Source organism: Osmerus eperlanus, chromosome 15, assembly GCF_963692335.1.
Source record: "Osmerus eperlanus chromosome 15, fOsmEpe2.1, whole genome shotgun sequence".
In the NCBI taxonomy this organism is placed as follows: Eukaryota; Metazoa; Chordata; class Actinopteri; order Osmeriformes; family Osmeridae; genus Osmerus; species Osmerus eperlanus.
In genome coordinates this window covers 16,245,486-16,269,234 of record NC_085032.1, presented here as the reverse complement: position 1 = coordinate 16,269,234, position 23,749 = coordinate 16,245,486, and the positions used below count along the sequence as shown (strand labels likewise).

Below are 23,749 nucleotides of genomic sequence, written 5' to 3'. Positions count from 1 at the left end.
AAGTATTCTCTCTTACACATCCTGTTATTCTCTTGCATATAGTAACATTCTGTTTCACACATACTATTTGTCTCTTACATATATTGTCATACTTTAGTATGATGGTGCATATAAGACGGTATTTTTGTGTGTGTAAGAGAGTATGCCAGTTTATGTGCAAGAGTATAATGGTGTATGTGTGAGAGTATAATGGTGTATATGTGAGAGTATAATGGTGTATATGTGAGAGTATAATGGTGTATATGTGAGAGTATAATGGTGTATATGTGAGAGTATAATGGTATATATGTGAGTGTATAATAGTGTATATGTGAGAGTATAATGGTATGTATGTGAGAGTATAATGGTATATATGTGAGAGTATAATGGTATATATGTGAGAGTATAATGGTGTATATGTGAGAGAATAATGGTATATATGTGAGGTCATGGCGTGTATGTGAGAGTATAATGGTGTATATGTGAGAGTATAATGGTATATATGTGAGAGTATGATGGTATATATGTGAGGTCATGGCGTGTATGTGAGATCAAGTATGAATTAAGGCCTATACGGCCTCTCATAGAAAATGCTTCACTTTGTCTTTGTATGCGGTAAATCTGTCGCAATACGACGGTGGGTCACAATGACTGATGGGTCAGAATGACCCGAAGATAACACAAGGGTTAAAAGATCCAATCAGACAAAAAGCTACTCAAGCAAATGGACCTGGACTTGATGTTAGTTTCCTCCAGGTACACAATGACTCTTGTTGAGGGACTTGTTGCACTTGTTGGTTAGTTGTAACTGATTTAACTTATTGTACTCGCTGTGAATTATATTATTGTTGCTTGCTTTGGTGCACTTATTTGCTTTTCACAATGTACGCTTCATGTTTTGGCTACCCGCAATGTTTTGGGGCTATCTCGTTGTTATGATCAGTGACCTATGCTCTTTTGTAAAGCTCTCTCTTGGAAGTCGCTTTGGATAAAATCGTCTGCTAAATGAATAAATGTAAATGTAATGTAAATAGCTGCACATCAGAAAGGTGCAGGAATAAAGTGCAATCACAGCTTTACAGTACGAGGTCCTTTCCACTTCTCAAGTGATGAGACAATCAATTTAGTTCACTTTGAAGTTACTTTTATGATTTGATATGACCTATTTCACATTCACAATGACACAGAAAACAAAGGAAATTCAAGGGCAAAGTTTGTCAGCAGCTAGGGGGGTTTATTGCAAGTCTTCAAACATTAATAGGAGTTGATCGTCCGAGATAGCATGAGTGTAACCTAGTGCACCTGAGATTTCGACACTTTTACAACCCACAGTTGCCCAACCACATGCCCTTGCAGTGAAGTAGAACGCTAAATACAAGCAGTGTATTGAGCTTGTTTTATCAGACTGGTTTCGTTACTTGGAGCAGCCAGGGGAGAAATACATTTGCGCTCTGCAGGACAAAGCCAGGGCTGAATGCTGAAGGACTCTTCACATATCTGAAGTGCATACCATAGGTACGTGTGTTTCTTTGCTCCACACATCATACAAACGTTTTATTTCTTAAGGAACGACTCTGCCTCCTGTTTCTGCATTCCACAAGAGTGAAAACAACATTGTTACATAAACGTGTTATAAAATCAGAGAAGGTGAATGGCATAGCGGGATGTCCCGTCGCAGGGCAGATCTCACTGGTGTAAAACACCAGAAGTGGGACATGGCTGGACAAGCATGAGTAAACATAATGAGGGAAAGGATAAACATGGTCTGGGGATCCCTGTTGTGCTGACGTTGTTCCATACTGTTAGTAGCCACAGTACACAGACAAGACTGAGCAGTAAAACAAGACAGAGGAGAGAGGGAGGGGGGGGAAGAGTATAGAAATATTAGGGGAGTGGACTTCAGCAGCTGTGGGGGAGATTGAGGGGAGTGTTGGGGGACTTCCATATGTATGTGTTGTATCTTCCAGCATGCAGCAAAAAAACTCTAGTCTGTAAGTTCAGCTAAGTCGACACGGCTCCTTCTGTACACCTCCACATGTTTGCTGCTTGTGTCCCTACAGACGCGAACATGAGGCTCTGCTTCCCGTTGCTGCTGGCGTGTCTGGGCGCCTGCGCTGCCTCCAGAGGACGGGAGTGGGCTCACCACGGAGCGGCCATCTTCGCCGACCTCACTCCACGAGAGATGCGGGCCGTCAGGGACTACATGCACAGCAGTGAGCTGGGGCTGACGCTAGCAAGGGGCAAGGCCCTGAAGAAGAACAGCATCTTGCTGATAGAGCTCCACCTTCCCAGGAAGCATGAGGCACTGAGGGCACTGGACCGTGGTCAGGCCAAGCCCCAGAGACAGGCCCGGGTTGTGGTCCAGTTTGGGGACCAAGCCCAGCCAAACATCACAGAGTACATCGTTAGTCCTCTGCCCTTCCCCACATCGCACACTGTGAAGACGTTCAAGGGTGACAGACCCATCCGGTTCGAATCGCGACCCATCAGCTTCGTGGAGTATGACCACCTCATCGGTATCCTGCAGGAGATCACCTCCAAGGCACATAAGCTCCTGCTGGAGACGACCGACGGCTTCTCCTTCACAAACTGCACCGACCGCTGCTTGACCTTCTCAGACATCGCTCCTCGTGGGCTGGAGCCCGGTGAGAGAAGATCCTGGGTGATGCTGCAGAAGTTTGTGGAGGGCTACTTTATCCACCCGGTGGGCTTTGAGGTTCTGATCAACCACAGAGATCTGGACCCAAAGATGTGGACTGTGGAGAAGGTCTGGTACAACAGCCAGTACTTTGACAGTGTGGAGGAACTAGTGAAGAAATATGACGAGGGGACAGTTGAGAAGGCCAGGCTTCCTGACCACGACAAAGACGACCTCTTCTCCACCTACATTCCTCGTGGTCACAGCAACACGGCCTCCAACATCCATGGTCCCAAGCTGGTGGAACCGCAGGGCCATCGCTACAACATTGATGGGAACTTTGTAGAATACGCCGGCTGGTCATTTGCCTACAGAGTACGTTCCTCCGCAGGCCTGCAGATCTTCGACCTGCGCTTCAACGGGGAACGGATCGCCTACGAGGTCAGCCTTCAGGAAGCCATCGCCTTCTACTCGGGCGACACCCCCGCCGCCATGCAGACCAAGTACATCGACGCGGGCTGGTCCATGGGCACCTTGAGCTACGAGCTGGCTCCCGGCATCGACTGTCCGGAAATTTCCACCTTCGTGGACTTGTATCACTACTACGACACGGACAAACCGGTGCGGTACCGGAACGCCCTGTGCGTGTTCGAGATGACCACGGCAATGCCCCTGAGGAGGCACTTCAACAGCAACTTCAACGGGGGCTACAACTTCTACGGAGGCCTGGAGAACCATGTGCTGGTGCTGAGGACCACCTCCACCGTCTACAACTACGACTACATCTGGGACTTCCTCTTCTACCAGAACGGAGTGATGGAGTCCAGGGTTAGCGCCACAGGTTACATCCACGCCACCTTCTTCACTCCCAACGGACTCCACTACGGCACCAAGGTTTATAACTACGTACTGGGAAACCTGCACACACACCTCATCCATTATAAAGTGGATCTGGATATTGCCGGTGAGTTTTACTTGCTAGCTTGGCTGTGATTATGTTTGGAACATATACCTGTAGACACAGGCTACTTTTAGCTATCTAGAAAACTCTGCAAGTGAACTTTACCACTGTGGCCTAACATTACATGACTGTTGCTGCTCCTGTACCCGTCAGTAAATCATTGATATTGCAAAACAACTGGCAGGTTAATAGTCCAAAAAAAGTGATACTTTAAGTCCAGTCTGTGCAATAAATCACAAGTAGACCTCAGGATCAGGGCCAGTTCGTCCTCCTACTAAAGCAGGAAGTACAATCACATTTCAAACAACACAAAGGAAAGCCTGAGACATAAGATATGCTACTTTAATCTCTGTAATGTAAATAAAACAACCTAACCTACAACCTAACCTACAACACCACAACCTGTTTCCACCCAGGCCGTGAGAACAGCCTTGAGTCCATGAACCTGAAATTCGAGAACTTCACCAACCCATGGAGCCCGAAACACTCCATAGTCCAGTCAAGGCTTCACAGGACCCAGCATCAGACGGAGCGGAGCGCCGCCTTCCGCTTCGGGAAGAAGTTCCCTCGCTATGTCCACTTCTACAACCCCAACGAGGAGAACAAGTGGGGTCACAAGAAGGGCTTCCGCATCCAGTTCAACTCCCATGGCAACAGCGTCCTGCCTCGTGGCTGGAAGGAGGAGAATGGCATCAGCTGGGCCAGGTAATCACAACCCGTTAACACACCTCTGGCTCTGGGAAACACACATAAGCTCACCAGGCATTCACTGTCTGTTATACGTGAAGCGTGCCATGACATAACGCACGCCATGAGGACCAGGCAGTCAGAGCAGACAAACTTTGGGTGTTCCTCTCATGGACGACAGCTAGAGTGTGACTTGAGCTAGTGTGTTCTGCCCTCCAGTCCAGGAAGAACCATGTGCTCCCCCCCTTGCAGGTATCCCCTGGCCGTGACGCGCCACAAGGACAGTGAGTCCACCAGCACCAGCATCTACACTCAGAACGACCCCTGGGAGCCGGTGGTGTCATTCGAGGACTACATCAAGAACAACGAAAACATCACTAACCAGGTCCGCCTCACTGCCCTGTCTAACAAGCATCCTGAACTCATTACAAGGGCGTAGGTTTGTTTTCAAATGTGGGTGGGACAGCTTTTTTAACCCTTGTGTTATCTTCGGGTCATTCTGACCCATCAGTCATTGTGACCCACCGTCGTATTGCGACAGATTTACCGCATACAAAGACAAAGTGAAGCATTTTCTTTTAACCGTTGGGCTGTCTCAGACCCCCCACATTGCAAAGGTTAAAAGAAAATTATTTTAATTTGTTTTTGTATTGGGTAAAATTGGGTAAACACAACGATGGTTCGTTATGAACCTTTGGGTCATGTGACCCGAAGGCAGCACGAGGGTTAAATAACTGATGTGGCTGTTAAACATAATTCTCTCAATAAAAAGTGGGGAAGACAAATTTGCCATTTTCTAAATGTATAATGAAACCTACGCCCCTGCTTCATTAGACAAGAGGGAAGCATGTCTGTTTACGCAAATTCGCCACATTATCTAGCGGTGTCTCCTGTGTAGGATAGGGTTAGCCTAACGCTGACCCTAGGTCTTACCCTCTCCCTAGCCTAACACAAACCCTAACCCTGTTGTGTGCAGGACCTGGTTGCCTGGGTAACGGTGGGGTTCTTGCACGTGCCTCACTCGGAGGACATCCCCAACACGGCGACGCCCGGCAACGCTGTGGGCTTCTTCCTCCGGCCGTTCAACTTCTTCGATGAGGATCCGTCTCTGGCGTCCCGGAGCACGGTCATTGTCCGCCAGGACCAGAATGGAGCATCAAAGGTCCAGAGATGGACCCCGGAGGTCGTAGGTAACTGTGTAACAGACAAGCCTTTCTTCTACAACGGCACCTACGCTGGTGTTTAATCTCGGTTGGACTTCCTGAAGTTACTGCTGATCAGATTCCCCCCCCCCCTTTTTTTTTCTTAAACGCGATATGTTTGAGACATCAGATTCAGCCACCACATCAAAGCAAGTATTAATCTAACCAGAAACAACAGTGGCTCAGTGTTTACTGAATGGTTACGGCCTGTGTGCTTGGGAGGTCGGAGGCTGGGAGACACAGGAGGCCAAGCAGCCTGAGCTGTGACAAGTTCATGTGTAGAACTCTGAAACTGTACTCTGACGTTCAACTTAAATCACACGCAACTTGAATAAAGTATTTGGACGCAGGTACTAACACCACAACATGTATGCAAAATGTGAATTGTTTTTGATATATCTTCGAAGTTCCATTTTTATTAAGCTGTGATCAGATAAGAACAAACTATACGAATACTGTATTTTTTTCCTTTCTACCGTTGTGTTTGATAAAGACTATATATTAACTGACCCTACCCATCCTTTAGGTGACTAGACAAAAGAATCCAACATTTATGTTTTGCGCTGTTAAATGTAAATGTACATTAAATGTAAATTAACCCTCTTGTGCGTGTAGCTGTAGCCTAATCAGATCAGAAAGGGTACTGTTGTCTATAGTTGTCATGTCAACCTCGATACACAACAAGGCTCGGGGTGACAGAGCCTCTAATCCCTGGGGAGTCTCCATGGACGAGGTTTAACTGTGGCGAGCATCCAGGATGTAGGATGAAGTGGATCCGCCCCCTGAGCCAAGCTCCCAGCATGCTTTGCGAGAATGTTTTTTGCTGGGAAGAAGGCAGGACTGAGTGAGCAAACAGCTCAATTCCAGATCCTTCCCTGCAAACAGTCCAGAACTCACCTGCACCGTCGCCCAGGGCAACTCCACCCTGTGGAACGCATGGGGGAGTAGAACATTCTACAACCGTGTTTGCCGTGTGGTTCTGTGTGTTTTGCTCCTACCACTGCAGTGTTCTCTGAAATTTGCATTATGTTCTCAATTATATACAATAAATACAACTGAAAAACCTTTGTAATAGGGCACAAGAGTCGAATCGTTTCTTTTTACATACTATAATTTGATCAGGTGTGTTTGTAATCAACTAAATATGAAATGACATCAATTTAACATATTTAATCCAACAGCATATGAGAGAAAAGCAGAAGGCTGGTGTTCCAGTGACGAAGGCAGTCTGGACTGTGCAGCTGCACAAAGAAAGGCAAATAGTCCACAGCAGTAATAAGATAGCAGGGCACCAGGAATCTAGCTGACGATTGTTGTCTGGCATTTTACAATCAGAAGACACCCCTGTAAACGTGTGTGCTGACATTTTACAGTGTGTATTGTACAAAATGGGGACGCCATGCGACCTATGCAGGAGATAGCTGAGGACAGAGCTAGAAAATATGGTAAAACAGGAAGCTAACGTTCCTTTACGCATAATCAACATTCTTTTCACTTTACCATGGTAATCATGGAGAGTTAGTGTCCTTACAGACAGCCCATAGGGACCAACAACACACCCAAAGATCTGCTTTACAACCCAGTATTGGCCATGGGCACACTATCGTTTCAATATACGTATGTTATTTTCTTCATTTCCTTAGAGAACAAAGGGAAGGGCCTAAAAAGGATCTAATATTTAGCTACAGTTACAAACACAATAGTTGTGATCTTAAGGGTTGAGAAAAAATAACTAGTTAAAAGTTGGCTCTGGAGGCTTGTGACTTTTGCCCACTAGTGTGGTAAAAGTAGGTCAACTTTAGTTTCTTGTAGCTAAATATGATGCGTATATAATTTTGATTTGGGTTTTTACTCCACAGGCCAAATACATGCACACTCTTTAATGTCATTTTAGCAGAAGCTCTTCATAACAGTAGCATGTTAGCTAATCCAAAAATTAAATATCATTAACAAACTTCTCAATCATCTAGAACTAACGGAAAAATAAAATAACACGTTTTGTGTTCTGTTTCATGGTTGTGATATAGTTGGACTTTTACTTTAAATACATGCAGGTCCTCAAGTGTTTGAGACCAGGGGATCAGGCCAGAGAGAGAGAGACAGAGAGAGAGCGAGAGAGAGAGAGAGAAATAATCAAGAGAGTTGTACAACATTGTAATGGTTTGCACTGCCATCTATTGGCCAGAAATGGTCCATGTTGCTATTCATTCAATTGTTAAATTTTGGAATTAAATATATATATTTTTGGGAGCATGTCAGCCTTCATATTTATTTTTTGAGTTACAGTATTGAGAGACAGGAAAGGCAGGGTAGGGAGTATGACATGCAGCAGAGGGCCCCGGGCCGGATTTGAACCCAGGCCGCTGCGGTATGGCCTCAGCCCATGCAGTGAGCCCCTCTTCCATGAGTGCAAGTTAGAAATGATCACGTCAGCGTGAGAGAGTAGGAGAGAGGTTGAAGTCAATACCGTGGAGAGGGGTGGGTTGGGGGATGGAGGGAGGGAGGGGGGAGAGGAAGGGATAGAGTCAGGCCCAGAGCTGCCAAGCCGCAGAGCTAGGGCAGGGCTAGGGCAGGACTAGGGCTGGGCTAGGGCTGGGCTAGGCGGTCTGTCTCTGCTGGTATGCCAACCATCCCAGCCCTCTTTGTCCCCCTCTCAAAATAACCCCCCAGCAGCAGCTGAGACAAAGCCCCGACCGGTCCCAACCTCGCGGGGGAGAGAAGAAGAAACCGAAGACCAGCCCCTGGTCTGTCCTGCTGGTATGAACTACAGACCAGACCAGGGTCTGTAGTTCAGGAAATAAGCCCTACGGTGGCATATTATAGATTATAATTATTGTAGTATGTAAATCTAATGTATATTATTTTATATACATTAGGAGTCAGGTGGCTGAGCGGTTAGGGAATCGGGCTAGTAATCAGAAGGTTGCGAGTTTGATTCCCGGCCGTGCAAAATGACGTTGTGTCCTTGGGCAAGGCACTTCACCCTACTTGCCTCAGGGGGAATGTCCCTGTACTTACTGTAAGTCGCTCTGGATAAGAGCATCTGCTAAATGACAGTATACAGTATTCGCGAACACAGCAACACATTTACGGTAAGGATATTAGATCGGTGCTACTTTAAGACGTGATTGAAAAGGTGATTAAGAAGATAAAAGCGAAACTCTTCACATGTAATGTAGCCCACGGTGTCCATACCGGTGGGGGAGTCACTAGAGTCACGGCTGTAAAGGGAGAGGTGACTCATAGATCATGCCACACTGAAGCTCTCATGGTCAAACCCAGCCATGCACTCAGCCAAGGGGTAGGTGTTGCTGGATAGAGTGGGAGGTCAGGGGCAACAGGGGGATGGTGTGGGTCAGGGACAACTGAGGGGAGGGTGGGGTGGTGGCAGGGGTACCAGGGGGGCAGACGTGGGGTAAACGAGGAAACCTGTAGATGGTTTGAGGCATTCTAAGCCCTGTCACTCCGCGGTTGTTTTGATCCAACTTCCAGCATCATGCCGCTCTGCCCCCAGAGGCATCATGCCGCTCTGCCCCCAGAGGCATCATGCCGCTCTGCCCCCAGAGGCATCATGCCGCTCTGCCCCCAGAGGCATCATACCGCTCTGCCCCCCAGAGGCATCATACCGCTCTGCCCCCAGAGGCATCATGCCGCTCTGCCCCCAGAGGCATCATGCCGCTCTGCCCCCAGAGGCATCATGCCGCTCTGCCCCCAGAGGCATCATACCGCTCTGCCCCCCAGAGGCATCATGCCGCTCTGCCCCCAGAGGCATCATACCGCTCTGCCCCCAGAGGCATCATGCCGCTCTGCCCCCAGAGGCATCATACCGCTCTGCCCCCCAGAGGCATCATGCCGCTCTGCCCCCCAGAGGCATCATGCCGCTCTGCCCCCAGAGGCATCATGCCGCTCTGCCCCCAGAGGCATCATGCCGCTCTGCCCCCAGAGGCATCATGCCGCTCTGCCCCCCAGAGGCATCATGCCGCTCTGCCCCCAGAGGCATCATACCGCTCTGCCCCCAGAGGCATCATGCCGCTCTGCCCCCCAGAGGCATCATGCCGCTCTGCCCCCAGAGGCATCATGCCGCTCTGCCCCCAGAGGCATCATGCCGCTCTGCCCCCAGAGGCATCATGCCGCTCTGCCCCCAGAGGCATCATACCGCTCTGCCCCCAGAGGCATCATGCCGCTCTGCCCCCAGAGGCATCATACCGCTCTGCCCCCCAGAGGCATCATGCCGCTCTGCCCCCAGAGGCATCATGCCGCTCTGCCCCCCAGAGGCATCATGCCGCTCTGCCCCCAGAGGCATCATGCCGCTCTGCCCCCAGAGAGGCATGATGGCCAAACCCCCGCAGACCCTCACCCCCTCACCCCCGCAGACCCTCACCCCCTCACCCCCTCACCCCCGCAGACCCTCACCCCCTCACCCCCGCAGACCTTCACCCCCTCACCCCCGCAGACCCTCACCCCCTCACCCCCGCAGACCCTCACCCCCTCACCCCCGCAGACCCTCACCCCCTCACCCCCGCAGACCCTCACCCCCTCACCCCCGCAGACCCTCACCCCCGCAGACCCTCACCCCCTCACCCCCTCCTCCAGCAACTCCCCCCTGCTGCCACATCATTCCACCAGAGAGGAAACTACACCAGGTAGAAAACAATAAATAAATAAGCCTGAGAGAGAGATAGAGAGAGCGGAAGGGAGAGAGGGGGTGGGCTGGAGAGAGAGGGAGGGGGAGAGAGAGGGGGTGGGCTGGAGAGAAAGGGAGGGAGATGAGGGGGAAAGAGAGGGATTTGTAGTCAGCCAGCCGTGATACACACTCATACGCACACACTCAGTCCCTCCTGAATAGAAAATAAAAAAGAACCCCACCCCAGGGATCTAGTTAGAGACAGCGTCCCATCTGCAACCCTTGCCCAAACAGACAAAACACATTTGCAGAGAATCGCAGCCTCTACCTTAATAACCAATTCTGGGTCTGGGGCCTGGTTCAGGGGCCGGGGGTCTGGGGTCTGGGGTCTGGGGTCGGGGGTCTGGGGCCTGGGGTCGGGGGTCTGGGGCCTGGGGTCGGGGGTCTGGGGCCTGGGGTCGGGGGTCTGGGGTCGGGGGTCTGGGGCCTGGGGTCGGGGACCGTGGGTCTGGATGTGCAATGTTGTGACAGAAAGACCACAATGCCCAAACGGCAGGGAATCCACTTCTGAATAAAAAGGTGCCTTTCATGCTATAGCACTGAACCACATGGTGAACACGCACCACTGGCCCCAGTACATCTCTGACAAGATGCAGCCACAGGGGGCTAAGAGCTCCCTCGGTACAGTAAATGAGTACAATCATGACCTGGCAGATAACTCACTCTTTACCATTACTGCGGTTTGTTACAGCCCAGTGATGCACACACCGTGTATGTCTACTCTTGCACACGATCATGTCAAATTGTGAAAGTGGAAATGACACATGGCTTAATGCCAAAAAACGTCATGCAAAAAACCTTACTAGACAGTGTAAGCCCTGGCTAGTTTCTCTACACTCAAGAGTATTTAGAAACTAACTAGGGACGCTTACATTGACAGGCATGTAAAATATTGAACAGTGGGATTGATGTAAATGTAAAGGTTAAGTGGTCTGAATCAATCGCACGGTACGAACCCCCCGGTAATTGACTGGTACAAAGCCCGGTTTCCCTCCCAGGGGAGAATCACTATGACAACCACCATTAAAGCAAGAACGCCGAGAGACAGCGCACAGTAATCGGACTCAACCAAGCCTACACAGTGTGTTGAGAGACGGACCACAACACATTATTCGGCCTTTTTGTTCCCGTCCATCCATCCTCCCAGTTTACACTGACGTGACGCTAAACACCAACGTCAAACCAACAGCGCTAATTGACACAGGTTACGAAGTTGAGAAAAATTGCGTATATTTTGAATAAACATAGCACGCAGCTTTGGTTAATGACAAGCCAGCATATAATGGACCCATTCATTACTATCTACGCCATGCCCTCTAATCCAATCAGAGCCTCGACCAAACCTCGGGGGCGCTACCTAAACTAGTCCTCAGAAAACGCCTCACATAAGGAGAGGTTAAGCCCTCGGTCGGGCTAGATTCAAGCCCCATCAACCATTTTAATTACAGCCTCCAGCAGTTTCTCTGAGTGGGCTCTTGGAGTAGGCCTACGTCCACAAAATATGTGTGTGTGTGAGTAAATGCTTTCATAACGAGTGACGGTGTGACTTGGCAATAGAACAAACAGGCCAACAACAGTAGACTACTCTATTCCAAACATGTTGCAGAATATGCAGACATTTCGAGCATCACATTTGTTTTCAACAGCAGGATGAGTGTGCTAGCTTATGTGTTGTATTCTGTCTTCGAGTTTGCGGTGCGCAAAACAGGAAGTGAGAGATGAGTGCTAATTTGTAACAACATTTCACAACCTTCCGCCAGGGTCTGTAATGAGAGTCTTCAGAATCTTTCCACAAGATTTGCAGTTAATTGGGAGTTATAGGACTGGGGTAGTAGTTTGAGCTGGCTATGGTTCCCTTTCATACTCTTAGAGGGAAACGAAAAGTAGTAGTAGGAAATAACGAGCATTCAATTAATTACGTTTTTGAAATGTCATAAGCTTACCTAGCAACAATTCTACACGGGCTCACATGAACGTCGCCGTAAACTTGACTTCACCAGTTCCTCCTACGTTTACTTTTGGCCATATGGTTGTAAAACAGCCGTGATGTATCAAAAGTAGAACCAAAGACAATTGTTTTTTCTCGTTTAAAATTGTGTGCCGACTGTCCAAATTCGTCAGCCAGCACAACTTTGATACTCTGATTCGTAATTGGCGCGGATTGACACCGGTCCGCGAGACCCCTCAACCAATGAGAGCGCGAAGTGCAGCGTCCCGCCTTCAGTGTAATCAATCCGAGGATCAGCGCGTGTCCCATACAGTACATTGTTATGTTGCAGACAGTGGACCCAGGGAATATTACTTCACGGGGTTTGAATCACAGCGCAAAGCCGTTCTGAGCCCTGAAATATTGACCTACGTTGAGGCGTCCGGTAAAGGAGCTTGAAGTAGGGACATGGGCGACAGATTTGTGGTTGTTCCCGTTGGGCAGTACTCCGACCGTGACCCTGTACCTGACAGCAGCGGAGGGGCAGCTGGGGACTCCTTAAACCAACAAGACGCGGTTCCTATCCTCGAGTATAGTAGGGAGCCCAACAAATACGGTAAATTTCCGGGGATGACAACTCCTCAACTAAACACTACATCTTTTATTATCTAGCAGGGATGAGGTTGTGAATATTATGAATTGAGTTTGTTTAGTTATACAGTACGTAGGCTAACGAGGGTGGTCTTCGGCGACTGTAGGACATTATCATGTCACACCCCTCCTAACAGTTATTTGGAGGCATGGTTTATAGCTACATTCACTAGAGATTATACGCCCCCTAAAGTTTTTAACTCAATAGAAAGAGGTTTTTGCACTGTGGGTCTGCTCAATAGTAGCATGTAATATAATATTACGCTCATGCATTTACTGCTTTGTTGTCCTAGTATGGCAGGTGTTATTTTCGCCTTATCTTCCTGCTATTGTTAAACCTTCTTCGCCCCCTGCCAAGGTGGCGCTTAGCAACAGGCTATTGAAAGTGCCAGTGCCAGTCTGTGGTTGAAGTTGTAGAATAACGTCAACGCAATGTAGGATTCTCAACCAATGGCGATCGTCAAAGCTACTGAATAATTGAACTGAAGATGCATGCTTAACATTATTAGCGTTCTGTAGGAAATATTATTTTTGAAATCTCGCTTGATATTGCGTTTGGAGTGCGTACATCGGATCAGTTTGTTCCCAGGTTTAATTTGGGGAGCAGCAAGTGTCTCCCTCTCTCCCCTGTCTAGATATAGCATTTTAAAGGCTGAGCACGGTGTACGCATTGACTTTCTGGAGTGTTGTGGACCCAACCCAAGACAACACCGTAGAAAAGCTGCTTGAGAACATGTCAAAGAACCGTCATTACAAGGACAAGCTGGCACATGTGGTTCATTCACATATTGTTTTGATGTTAACATGACTAATGACAAACAATGGTCTTAAAGGTCGCAGAGAATGTGGGCGTTTTCAAATGTGTATTGACTGTATGTCTTCTCCAACACCACTTATCTACAGACTGTCATGACAAGGGGTTAATGTGGTACCTAATTAGCTTGTTGATTCCCCTATTGAGGATGAAAAGAATGCAGCAAGGGAATCACAATTAATGGAACTTGGACCACAAAATTTATGGAAACACAGTCCACCCTTCCTGTCTACCTTTACCCAGCTGCATTTCTCTCCAGTATTCTGATATCCACTTCATCCTCCTCATCCTCCTTCACAAACATTATATTTTAATCAATGCAGGACTCATAGCTTGATGTCCGGGCATGAATCATAGCTTGGTTTCCAGAACCGTTCTGTTTTGAAGCAGTTTGCTGGTCATAGAGGTCAGAGCAGCCAAATCAAACGACTAAAAACTATAAATAAAATACACTAGTACAGCATGTATACGTATATTACTTCATCTAGGGAAGAAGTCTGAGCTTCCAGAGTCGAGCGTTGATCCAGAAGACGAACTAACCGGTGGAAACAGCCATCTGTAATTTAATTTAATTTAAATAGCTGGGATGTGATTAATGCAGCTGTGCAGTGACTGTTCTGTTGTCAGTTTTATTCAGTTAGCACAATCTTCTATCCATAGTACAAATAGTTTGTGTGTTGAATGTGAGGACATAGTCGTAGTCTGTTAGTCTGGACAAAGTCTGGGGATGTTGGCTGTAGTAATGCTGGATGTGTTTGATCTGTCGCTGTACTGTTGAACAGTGAGGGGAGAGGTTGACTCCTGGGAGACCTCTTCAGATAGATTACAGAAGGCTGGTGCATGTTGGGTAATGTAGTCTAATACCAGTGTTAAGTACTTCTATGGAAGGTTCTGCATGGAAATTGATTGGGTAGGGCTACACATTTTCCTAAACGTTCACAGTCCTTGGTTCATGTATACTGCATACATACACAGACACACACACTTGCACCCAGACTCACTAAGCACAGTCAGTTCAGGGAGTTAACTGACAAACAGCAGACTTTTAGTTTAGTTCTGTTTAAATAGATAAGCCTGTTGGATCACCCCAGCCACTCCCTCTGTTTAGTGTTGTCTTAGCATGAACACGAGTACACTAGCATATATACACTAATGCACTAGTACACGACATTAGTATACACACTAATACACTGGTTTAGTCTCTAGTATACTGGCTTCGACACAAGTAGGAAAGTATTCACACTTGTAAGCTAATATACTAGCATGCATACTAGTATAGAGATACGTATGCTGGATATACACAACATCTTGTGGATGTGTGTGAGAGAGAGAATGTGATTGTGTGTAATGTGTTTTTGTGTGTGTCATTTGTGTTTGTGTGTCGTGTTTATATGTGTGTGTGTGACATCTGGATATCATATTGCCTACTGCCTCTGCAGTTTTATTTGGAGTCCTCCAGTCAGCACATAGTGAACAACAGGCCTTAGGCATGCTGTATGAGCTCTGGTCCATACTGCTGTCATGTGCGTGTGGAGGGTGTGGGGTGGTGGATGTTTGTTCCAAACTGTGCCCTGTTTAGTCTTACTTAAGAAGGGAGTGTCCTTCACTAGTACACTGCTGAATATTATCCAACTTTCAACCGTTTCCAAAGCTGTTTAGCTCAGGTACTGGCATCCTCCTGCCCAGCCGGACTGCACACTCCATCCTATCCTGCTGGAACTCTATCCCTGGTGGTTTGTGTTGGACAGATCAAGAGGTGACAGGTCGTCAGCAGCTGGCTCAAGGCAGCGGGAAGGAGACACACAAACTATTCTATTCTACTAATCTATTCACTGACACTGTTTATCCAAAGTGGCGTACAGCGGGGTGATTTGAACCTGCGATCTCTGAACTCTACCGCTGAGCTATGTCTGTCCCTGTCTGCTAACTCCTGGTCCTCTCTGTGGTCACTGAGTCCCAGAGCCTGAGCAGTCCCAGAGCCTGAGCAGTCCCAGAGCCTGAGCAGTCCCAGAGCCTGAGCAGTCCCAGAGCCTGAGCAGTCCCAGAGCCTGAGCAGTCCCAGAGCCTGAGCAGTCCCAGAGCCTGAGCAGTCCCAGAGCCTGAGCAGTCCCAGAGCCTGAGCAGTCCCAGAGCCTGAGCAGTCCCAGAGCCTGAGCAGTCCCAGAGCCTGAGCAGTCCCAGAGCCTGAGCAGTCCCAGAGCCTGAGCAGTCCCAGAGCCTGAGCAGTCCCAGAGCCTGAGCAGTCCCAGAGCCTGAGCAGTCCCAGAGCCTGAGCAGTCCCAGAGCCTGAGCAGTCCCAGAGCCTGAGCAGTCCCAGAGCCTGAGCAGTCCCAGAGCCTGAGCAGTCCCAGAGCCTGAGCAGTCCCAGAGCCTGAGCAGTCCCAGAGCCTGAGCAGTCCCAGAGCCTGAGCAGTCCCAGAGCCTGAGCAGTCCCAGAGCCTGAGCAGTCCCAGAGCCTGAGCAGTCCCAGAGCCTGAGCAGTCCCAGAGCCTGAGCAGTCCCAGAGCCTGAGCAGTCCCAGAGCCTGAGCAGTCCCAGAGCCTGAGCAGTCCCAGAGCCTGAGCAGTCCCAGAGCCTGAGCAGTCCCAGAGCCTGAGCAGTCCCAGAGCCTGAGCAGTCCCAGAGCCTGAGCAGTCCCAGAGCCTGAGCAGTCCCAGAGCCTGAGCAGTCCCAGAGCAGGGTCCTGACCGGTTCCTGCTCCAGTCTTTCAGCTGTAAAACCCTGTTACATTTAGTCATTTTACATTTAGTCACTATTACCCTCTCCTGCCTTTCCATACACACATTTGAAAGTAATATACTATGTGTGTGGTGAGTCATGTTCGCCACTTAACCCCCTACTGTGATGTCTGCTGTTCCCAGTCTAAACTCAGGAGTGTGTGCAGGCTATTTGAAGGGAGGGAAATCATCAACTGGTGTTCCCCAAATGGCCCCATGTGGGTGTCAGGTTCCCCAAATGGCCCCATGTGGGTGTGTTCCACCTGCCATAGTTAGCAGGGTGCTACTGAAGGATAACTTCCCCAGTGTCCTCTCTGCTGGCAGGCAGGCTGGCAGGCAGGCAGGCTGGCAGGCAGGCAGGCAGGCAGGCAGGTAGGCTAGCAGGTAGGCTGGCAGGCTGGCAGGCAGGCAGGCAGGCTGGCAGGCTGGCAGGCAGGCAGGCAGGCAGGCAGGCTGGCAGGCTGGCAGGCAGGCAGGCAGGTAGGCTGGCAGGTAGGCTGGCAGGTAGGCTGGCAGGTAGGCTAGCAGGTAGGCTGGCAGGCTGGCAGGCTGGCAGGCAGGCTGGCAGGCAGGTAGGCTGGCAGGCAGGCAGGTAGGCTAGCAGGTAGGCTGGCAGGCAGGCTGGCAGGCAGGTAGGCTGGCAGGCAGGCTGGCAGGCAGGTAGGCTGGCAGGCAGGCAGGTAGGCTAGCAGGTAGGCTGGCAGGCAGGCAGGCAGGCAGGCAGGCTGGCAGGCAGGTAGGCTAGCAGGTAGGCTAGCAGGTAGGCTGGCAGGCAGGCAGGCAGGCAGGCAGGCAGGCAGGCAGGCAGGCAGGCAGGCTGGCAGGTAGGCTAGCAGGTAGGCTAGCAGGTAGGCTGGCAGGCAGGCAGGCAGGCAGGCAGGCTGGCAGGCTGGAAGGCAGGCAGGCAGGCAGGCTGGCAGGCAGGCAGGTAGGCTAGCAGGTAGGCTGGCAGGTAGGCTGGCAGGCAGGTAGGCTAGCAGGTAGGCTGGCAGGCAGGCAGGCAGGTAGGCTAGCAGGTAGGCTGGCAGGCAGGTAGGCTAGCAGGTAGGCTGGCAGGTAGGCTGGCAGGCAGGTAGGCTAGCAGGTAGGCTGGCAGGTAGGCTGGCAGGCAGGCAGGCAGGCTGGCAGGCAGGCAGGCGCTCACACACAGACTCTCTCCCTGACTCTTACATACAGACCCTTATATAGACCTTCACATACAGACCACATACAGTATAAGGGTAGGGAGCGCGTTCAGACTCCGCCCCTGCCTCTATAGTCAGGGTGGAGCTTGTGCCAGTGTTCCATCAGGACGTGGAATGCTGCGATTGTGAGGCGGCGACAGCCATCGAAGTGAGGAGGATGTCACCCGACACCTTGCAGTCAGGCTCAGCGGATGAGTGACAGGCGTGCAAGGCGACTCTGGGATGAGGGCGTTCATGTGTGCCCGGGTCGTCAAAGACCCAAACTCGTCCTGGATATGGCTGTTAATGCTAGGTTAGCACATTAGGGATGATATATATGTAAAGGTCTGGATCCTGTCTCCAGCTCAGGGCTCGCTGTAAAGGTCTGGAGCCTGTCTCCAGCTCAGGGCTCGCTGTAAAGGTCTGGATCCTGTCTCCAGCTCAGGGCTCGCTGTAAAGGTCTGGATCCTGTCATCAGCTCAGGGCTCGCTGTAAAGGTCTGGATCCTGTCTCCAGCTCAGGGCTCGCTGTAAAGGTCTGGATCCTGTCTCCAGCTCAGGGCTCGCTGTAAAGGTCTGTAGCCTGTCTCCAGCTCAGGGCTCGCTGTAAAGGTCTGGATCCTGTCATCAGCTCAGGGCTCGCTGTAAAGGTCTGGATCCTGTCTCCAGCTCAGGGCTCGCTGTAAAGGTCTGGAGCCTGTCATCAGCTCAGGGCTCGCTGTAAAGGTTTGGATCCTGTCTCCAGCTCAGGGCTCGCTGTTAAGGTCTGGAGCCTGTCTCCAGCTCAGGGCTCGCTGTCAAAGCCTTGGTGAGATCCTGGACAGTGTAGGGTTAGGGTCAGCTTCCCGCTGCAGGGAAGTGGAGAGCTCTCACGTTTCCATGGTTTCACCGCTGGAAAATATGACTTCTGAGGCGATTTATATGATCTTGTTTTTGTTTTTTTTGAAAATTTTATTAGGCTCTGAATGAATAGCCCACCTGTCTGGAGGCTAGGTTTGATTCTGGGTTTTATTACATGGGATTTATACAAGCACACGTACTGATATTTTAAATTTCATTCATTTCGAGAACGCTTTAATGAGGTGCTCTTACTGCATGTAGAGAGCAGAAGCAGATGATGAGTGTGCAGTTCTGTCAGAGCCAAGGAACAGTGTGTGAAGATACTGTACAACATGTCACCATCACCTATGAAATAAACAGAATATTATTTCTGTGTTTACTTAATTTCACCGTAATGTCAACATCTTCACTTATCCCACAAGATCAATAAAACGAAGTGTGGTTCCCTTGGAGACCCACGATGGAGCTGTATTGTCCCTGTTTGGCCAGGAGGGGGCGGTGGCGTGCCACCAGTTCTCCCAGAACTCGTCTGATCCTCTTACAGAAGGAGAGAGAGAGGTGGGGTTAAAACCCTAAGCATTAGTGTTTCAGCCGTTCGTGTAAGAGGAGAGCCTCTTGTGTCAGCTTGTACTAGTTTTGTAATCTGGCTCTGCCACACTTTCTGACAGTTTCCTGTCACTGGTCGTGGTAATGCCGGCTTCATATTTCACTCTCTCATTGATACAAGCAGGACTGTTGACAGGTGCTGTAGCCGGTCCAATAGAAAGAAGGGATGACCAGCCAGTCTTCTTCTTGGGAGACTCACCTGCCTCGACTCACCTGCATCGAGGTTCTGGTCTCTCCCAGGAGAGGGGGCAGTAGGACCCTTTTAGGATCTTACACCTGCCCTCTCTCTCCTCTATCTCTCTCTTTCTCCCCTTCTTTCTCATTCTCTCTCACTCATTCATTCACTCACTCACACTCTCTCTCTCTCTCTCTCTCTCTCTCTCTCTTCTTTCTCTCTCACTCTTCTTTCTCTCACACACTCTTGTCTCTCCTCTCTCTGTCTCTCCTTCTCTCTCTGTGTCTGTCTCGCTCCTCTCTCTTTCCCCCTCCCTCCCATCTCCAGGCCTCTGTCCTTGGGCTGTTCTGGGTGACTCCATTAGCAACCTTATCTCCTCCTCTCCCTTCTGTCTCCATCGATCCAGGCTGTTTATTCCGGCATGACATTCCCTCCAGCCATGGCTGGAGGGAATGTCAGGCTCTGCTCCCCAACGGAGCAGAGCCTGTTGTAGCCTCATCCTGTCTCACCTGGAGTCTCGGGTGTTGGAGACCTGCTTGGTCAGACGGTTATTTGTTTTTCCCATCATGCTCTGGTCCTCTGTGTGATCACATGCTGACTGGGAACCAATCAGAAACCAAGACCAGGATATTGGATTCAGCCAAAGTCCATGCAAAGCAAACCTTTGCAAAAAGAAAATTGGTCTGTTGCTAGTGAAGGTGAATCTTCTGCCTGCTAGCTCAGTGTGGGGCTGTGGTAAAGCTGTGTGTGTGTCAGGGAACTAAACTATCCTGTTTACCTTACCCTGCGATAATCCTTGAATAGATTTAGGAGGAGAAAAGAGATTCTTTTTGGGCACAAATCAAATCCCTCTTGATTAGAAATAACTCTGGTCTGTGCCCAGAGGGGCCCAGATATGATCTCTCTCACTCTCCCCTCTCTGTCCTTGCTCTTTCTCTCTCTTCTATCTCTCTTGTTCTCTCTCTCCTCTCCTTTTTTCTCTCTTTATCTCCTCTCTCCATTTTCACTCTTTCCCCTCTCTCTCTCTCTCTCTCTCTCTCTCTCTCTCTCTCTCTCTCTCTCTCTCTCTCTCTCTCTCTCTCTCTCGCTCTCTCTCTCTTTCTCTTCCCCCCCCTCCCCCAGGCAGTCCCTCATGGTAGTGTGGGAACTGTGGTCTCAGTCTCCTAAACTGCAGCAGTTCCTGTTGGCCTGGGGTCTGGTAACCCCCCTCTAACACACACGCCTCTGCAATGACAAGTCTCGCTTCAGAGCTGCGTTATTATCAGACCAGGATGATAGAGAATCTGATGGCATGGAGGATGGACGCTCATGTTAATAAACAGCTTTCCCACAATGCTCCGGCTCTGTTACAGCTCTGCATTAGCTTTCAACTCTGACCCAGGGCCGTCACAGAACACGACTGACCGGGGATTCAATCATGAACGCAGCAGTCCACCTCAGCTGTACTGGTCCCCAGCCCACTGTTCCCACGACTACAGCCTCACACACACACACACACACACACACACACACACACACACACACACCCCAGCCTCCACCCCTGCGTGATTAGGACTGCTTCTCCAGGAAGAGAGGGTCTTTTGTCCTCCTCAGTGGGAAGGCTGGCAACCCTGCGAGACTACGTGCCTCCTGGACTCTCCTCTATTTCCCTCCTCTCCTTTCCTCCTCTCCTCCTCTCTCCCTCCTCATCTCCCCTTCTTCTCTCCTCCGCTCTCCCTCCTCATCTCCCCTTCTCCTCTCCTCCTCATTCTCTCCTCCTCTTCTGCTCTCCTCCGCTCTCCCTCCTCATCTCCCCTCATCCTCTCCTCCTCCCCTCCTTCTTCTCTCCTCCTCTCCTCTCCTCCTCTCCCCCTCCTCTCCCCCTCCTCCTCTCCTCTCCTCCTCCCCTCCTCCTTCTCTCCTCCTCTCCTTTCCTCTTCTCCTCCTCCCCTCCTCCTTCTCTCCTCCTCTCCCCCCCTCCTCTGCCTCTCCTCCACCACATGCTGAAACCAGGAGAGGATAAGTTCCCTCTTTGTCCAGCCTATGACACAATGTGACCAACACACCCAGGGTCAGTTGACAAGCTATCTAGAAACTTCTTGAACTGTGCTTGATGAGAATATACGGTGCTGATAGACACAGTCTGTAGTTTGGTCTGCTTGGGAACAAACTGTGTTTGTTTGATCATGTTTCTCAGAAAAGGGACCACGCTATGTCTGTTCATAGCAGTAGGTGTGTTATTTTGCGTAACTCCTCATTCTCCTCCTGTCCTCTCTCTCTTCCACCTCTCCAACACAGACACGCAGGTCCCGACAGACAGGCTGTGTGTCTGTGGTCAGGCCCCTGTGAGACTGTGTCAGGGCTGGGTGGAGAGAAGGGGAGTGAGTCATAGCTTGGCCAGCCCAAAGCCTGGAACTGATAACTGCTCAGGGTCTCACTCCCCTGCACTCCACTTCCTGGACACACTGTACTGAACATGTACAGTGTGGGGGACGTACAGGGAAGGGCGGTTTGTGTGTGTGTGGGTCGGGCTGTGTGTGTGACCGGTCACAGAGTGGGCATCTGGTTTCAGATGACTGTGGGGAGGAAGTGGTAGCCCCCCCCCCCTGTCTGAAACTGCTTTGTAGACGTTGTCAGTTTCCTCCACTCTGATCGCTTTCTGATCGGTCTTCTCTGGTCAGTTCTACTCTGGTCTGGTCTGCTGTACTCTGCTCTATTCTACTCTATTCTGTTCCACACTGTGTGGAACAGTGTGGAACAGTGTTAGAATAGTGGAACTCGTGTTCTACTCTACTACTGTAGTAGTACACTACTATACTGTAGTGTTCTACTCTGCTCTCTCCTGTGTCGTTGAGTGTGCATGTGAGCTCAGGAAGCACTGCCTACAAGCCTCTAAGCTCCGGTCTTGTCTTCACATCTCCACTCACACTGGAGTAACAGTGTGTATGTATGGGGAGAGAGGGGCAGGGAGGGAGAGGAAGGGAGACATGGACACTTCTCATACAGGGCGGGACAGCTCTTCCTTATTAGGAGAGAGGGGGTTGGTCACATGGGGCCACAGTATCCAAGCGATAGGGGTGAAAACGGAGAACTCTGAACCGACAACAGGAGAGCGGTAGAGAGAGAGAGGAGAGAGGAGAAGTTAAACAGAGCTGAACCGTAACGGGGAGAGACGGAGGGAGAGAGAAACTCTTTTTCATTCTCCGTGGGAGTTTTTCTGAGAGAGAAAGAGGGTGAGAGACAAAACAAGAAGAAAAAAACAAGGGATATAAGAGAGAGATAGGGTGAGAGAGAGGCTGAGAGAGAGAGGCAGAGAGAGAGAGGCAGAGAGAGAGAGGGCAGAAGAGAGACACAGACACGCAGAGAGATAGACAGAGAGTCACATGTTGTGAAAATGCCCACCAACTTCACGGTGGTCCCTGTGAAGGACGGCAGACGATCCCGGAAGAAGAACGAGGAAGATGATGATGATGAAGACAACAACGTGCTCCGGGAGGAAGATGAGGATGCCGCCCTTCCAGGTGAGTCAGTAGGACCCCCTGACCCCCCGCCGGGGGGCTGAGACCACACAGCTCCAGAACCTTCCAGGAGAGACGCAAGAGGCTCCCTGAGATAAGCTGCGCTGAAGCCCCTCGCAAAGCAGAATGAGCCGTGGTTCCTTATTGAGACCATGTGGTGTAGAGTACTGTATCATGACTCTGCATTTCAGGACATGGAACTTTGTAGCTCTCTGCTGACTGACGCCTGGCAGAGACCAGTTTATACTGGCTGTTGTTGTTGTTGTTTGGGGCTTGTTTGTGTTTGTCTGAGGAGGAGACAGACAGTTACTGTCCTTCTGAAGCTCTCGGCACACTGGGGAGGGTGTGTGTGTGGGGGGGGGGGGGGGGGGGGGGGGAAGGCCTGGGGTTTGTCCCTGTGTCAGCTCTCATTACCACATCCTCACCTCTCTTTCTCATCACCCACTCCTCTCCTTTTTATTTCTCCGCTCTCTTTTCTTTCCCTCCCTGTTTGTTTTATCGGTGGTTTATTGAGACACTAACATGAAAACAATCGCACCATGAACCTCAGGAAGTCAAGTGTGAGTAATGAAATAATAAAACACCCATGTGGTTCTCCATACCTCCCTTCCTCTCTCTCTCTCCCTCTCTCTCCCTCTCCATCACTTTTTTTCCTCTCTTATTTTCTATCTCTCACTCCCTTGCTCTCGTTCTCTTTTCTCCCATCTCTCTCCCTCTACATCTACCTCCCCCCTCTCTCTTTCCTCCCCCCTCTCCTTCTCTCCTCCATCCCCTTCTCTCCTCCTCCATCCCCCTCTCTCCTCCTCCCTCTCTCTTCCTCCCTCCCCCTCTCTCCTCCCTCCCCCTCTCTCCTCCTCCCTCCCCCTCTCCTCTCTCATCCTCCCCCTCTCCTCCTCCATCCCCCTCTCTCCTTCTCCCTCTCTTCCTCCCTCCTCTCTCTTCCTCCCTCCCCCTCTCTCCTCCCTCCCCCTCTCTCCTCCTCCCTCCCCCTCTCCTCTCTCATCCTCCCCCTCTCCTCCCTCCCCCTCTCCTCCTCCCTCCCCCTCTCTCCTCCTCCCTCCTCCTCTCTCGGCTCCTCTGTCTGTGAACTTGGACTGTTTGTCCTGTCTTCTGTGTTCCCTCCAGCAACACCATTAGCCCCAGCATACAGAAGCACTTTACATTTACATGTTATTCATTTAGCGGACGCTTCTATCCACAGTGACATGC

At 50.3% G+C, this 23,749-nt stretch overlaps 2 protein-coding genes across 7 annotated transcripts in view; both read left to right on the top strand.

Annotated features, from left to right (window-relative positions):
• The first annotated feature begins 1,371 nt into the window (after positions 1-1,371).
• aoc1 (amine oxidase copper containing 1) lies at positions 1,372-6,033 on the top strand. The gene is made up of 5 exons (XM_062479329.1): positions 1,372-1,494; positions 2,040-3,581; positions 3,995-4,283; positions 4,518-4,650; positions 5,242-6,033. Exons 2-5 carry the CDS (start codon positions 2,048-2,050, stop codon positions 5,509-5,511), a joined length of 2,226 nt encoding a protein of 741 aa, XP_062335313.1. The 5' UTR covers positions 1,372-1,494; positions 2,040-2,047; the 3' UTR covers positions 5,512-6,033.
• A 6,368-nt stretch (positions 6,034-12,401) lies between these two features.
• The window catches only part of slc12a7b (solute carrier family 12 member 7b), a 41,001-nt gene continuing 29,653 nt past the window's right edge, over positions 12,402-23,749 (top strand). For 2 of the 6 annotated variants that reach the window (XM_062479666.1, XM_062479661.1), the window contains exon 1: positions 12,403-12,694. In XM_062479666.1, the coding sequence (XP_062335650.1) occupies positions 12,547-12,694 (148 nt within the window). In that variant the 5' untranslated portion in view covers positions 12,403-12,546. Of the gene's footprint in view, positions 12,695-22,131; positions 22,544-23,749 lie in introns of those variants that run through there. The other 4 variants (XM_062479667.1, XM_062479663.1, XM_062479662.1 and 1 more) reach the window with 3 other exon arrangements.

Coding starts and splice junctions, on each gene's coding strand:
- aoc1 (XM_062479329.1), top strand. CDS start 2,048: ATGAGGCTCTGCTTCCCGTTGCTGCTGGCGTGTCTGGGCGCCTGCGCT. Junction 3,582..3,994: donor AGTGGATCTGGATATTGCCG/GTGAGTTTTACT, acceptor GTTTCCACCCAG/GCCGTGAGAACAGCCTTGAG. Junction 4,284..4,517: donor AATGGCATCAGCTGGGCCAG/GTAATCACAACC, acceptor CCCCCCTTGCAG/GTATCCCCTGGCCGTGACGC.